Source organism: Mesitornis unicolor, unplaced genomic scaffold (genome assembly GCF_000695765.1).
Source record: "Mesitornis unicolor isolate BGI_N332 unplaced genomic scaffold, ASM69576v1 scaffold38964, whole genome shotgun sequence".
Lineage (NCBI taxonomy): Eukaryota > Metazoa > Chordata > Aves > Mesitornithiformes > Mesitornithidae > Mesitornis > Mesitornis unicolor.
In genome coordinates, this window is record NW_010182802.1 from 1 (window position 1) to 2,703 (window position 2,703).

Sequence of the window (2,703 nt, forward strand, 5' to 3'; positions counted from 1 at the left end):
ACCTTGGAGAATTAAATCAGTCGTGTTTCTGGGGCAACAGAAAACATACTGTCCCTCAAAGTGTGCTATGGCATTGTCCAGATACAGGTTAGCTGGCACAAAACCAGGCCAGACCAACCATTACAACATACAGATGATCACTGGGTGGTGCCTGGAGCAGCATCCAAGTCCCAGTTAAGATTAATCAGAGTTGCCTTTGATTGTTCACAGCTGAAGCAAACTTCAGACCTGGGATGTCCCACCTCAGCTTTGAAATCCAGCCAGGTTAAAGGGCGCAGGAGTGGAGGAACACAATGTGAAGCCAACAAAATGACAGCAAAGTGCAATACTTTCTGAAAGTCAGATCCTGAAAGGCATCTCAGTATAAGCCACAAACTCCCAAATTATTGCAGCAAGTCTGCAAGATCAGGGAAAACCTGTGGGATCCTCTCGCTGCCTTCCTCCTGCCTCCTGCAGAGGACAAGAGGACCCAGGCCCAGCTTTGGGTCACTGCATGGGGCTCTGTGAACTGGTTTTGCCCAATGATTTTAATTTCTTCTCACAAAATCTGAGGTTGGCCACAATCATCTCACCTCCAGCCTATGGGAAATCTCAGCTAACTTTGTTATTGCAGGTTCCTTGTAAACGAACTCTTGCTCATCCAGGTCTCCAAATTTCGTCCCGTAAAAACCAACTCGGAAGTAGGTGCCGAACATCCTCTTTCCGTCCTAGGTTTGGAGAAACAAAAGCTTATTTCAATGTGGAGACATGCACACCCCCGAGCATGGCTGCAGGCAGGCTCCTGAATTTATGCCCAATAAAGAAAAAAAGAAATTAAAAAAACAAGGGAAAAAGAAACCAGAAAGAAGGGGGAGAAAAAACACACCTGGAACTCAGCATGGAGGCGTTTAGCAGCAAACACCGCAATGAAATTATAAACTAACATGAAATTATATGGTTGGTTACGACCACGAGCCCAAGCCTGCAATGACTTTTCCCACCCAGGAAGAGCCTGGGGGTGTCTGATGCCTCTGAGGAACAGCCAAAGGCAAGCTCCTTCATTTGGGTAATTATTTCAGGGTAATTACACCCCTCAGGCCGATCCATAGCCTGCAGGCACCAGGAACTCCAACTGCAGACAACCTGCAGCATGTGAGGAGAATATTGCATGTAGACACCCCCAAAAATTGCACCAGAGCCCCTCAGTCCACTCTCAAGTAATTGCAGGATTGGGCCAAAGTCAACGGTCACTCACACACACACAAAAGTGCTTTTTAAACAGCGATTTGGCTGGAAGGTGTTACGCTCTCTTCTAGCAGCTAATGCTGAGTAGGGAGGGCCAAAGTCACGCCTGGCGAAAGCAGATGCAAAATCCATGTACCTGCTTCCAGGTGAGCCAGTGGTGAATTTGGCCCCGAAACGCAACAAGAAGTAGAGAAACGAGAAAGACTTTTGCTAGAAAAGTAACAAAGAAAATCTGATTACGAGGGAGAGAGAGGAAAAACGCTTTAAAATTAAAATCACACCTTGGATTTTTTTAAAAAACAAAAACCTCACGCAGCATGCACAAACCAGAAACGCCTTTCAGCAAGAAACTCTGAATGTTCACCTTTACTCTCACAGGTAATGCCCAATGTTTCTGATTCTTTGGTTTCAAACAGCACCTAAAGGTGTCCTGGCTGCCCTGTATGGGGTTTTTTTTTGGAATTTTGCTATGGCAAAACTGATCTCTTGTGGTGATGGTGAACATGATCTATGGAAGGCAAAGAGGATGAATAAACCAAACTAAAATTAAAATAAAAACCCTCAGGCAAACTTCAGAGCCTGGAAAAGCCCTGTCATGGCAAGCCACCACCTTCTCCTGGCCTGGAGACAGATTTGGGGTGCCATGTGGGGCTACCCAGGCATGGCTCGGCTCCTCTCGCCCGAGGCATCGCCTTTATGGGATGAGGGCTGCTGCCCACCCCATGTGCCTTCAGGTGGGCAAAGCAAGAACACAGACACGTGCTCCAATTTAAGAAACTAAGGAGTCACAACAAGAGATGCTTAACATGGCATTGGCAGCTCCCTGGACTCCTGGTCCAGAGAGGGGCTGTGATCCAGCTCCACCTGCCAGAGTAGACTACAGGGTCTCACCACAGCCATCCCCAGCAGTGACACCCAGCTGACTGAACCCTTAGTTTACTCATCACTACATTTTCATTTTTGGACCTAAAATCCCCCAATGCCCAGCATTTCCAGCTTCCTGTGCTATTTTTTTCCAATTCAAACTCCATGTTATAGGCAGACTGTGATTTCAGGGCTGCATTTCCAAGGTAGCATCACGTCTGCCCAAGGGGAACTGCCATACGAAACACCTCCCCAAACCCTACCCGGGGCCTGGACATGCTCCACGTGGAAGCTGGTGGGATCCTGTCCGAACTGATGGGCACAGAGCAGACGGAGGACACACTGCTGCTCTTCTCATTCATCAGTTTCTTCCTACCTACTTGGTGAGTGACTTTCAGGCTATGAAGTGTTGCAGAACCTGGTTCCCACAAAGTATCTGCCATGTGGACAGACTTTTGTTACAGGCAGTGTATATTTATGTTGCTGTAAAAATTACAGTAAGGGAGGAAGAAAATGCTGCCTGTTGATCAGCATCAATTAATAAGGTGGAATTTACTAAATGCATAAAATAAGAGCAATGGGGCACTGGGAGGTCCCAGGAGTAGTAGCAGCAGG

The 2,703-nt window shown here is 47.2% G+C and overlaps 1 protein-coding gene across 1 annotated transcript in view; it reads right to left on the minus strand.

Moving 5' to 3' along the window:
• Positions 1 to 572: 572 nt before the first annotated feature.
• LOC104540168 (dedicator of cytokinesis protein 7) overlaps positions 573 to 2,703 on the minus strand; it is a gene marked incomplete at both ends in the record, with an annotated part of 66,635 nt that continues 64,504 nt past the window's right edge. Inside the window, one exon of the mRNA XM_010183905.1 lies at positions 573 to 698. Coding sequence (XP_010182207.1) covers positions 573 to 698 — 126 coding nt within the window. The remainder of the gene's footprint in view (positions 699 to 2,703) is intronic.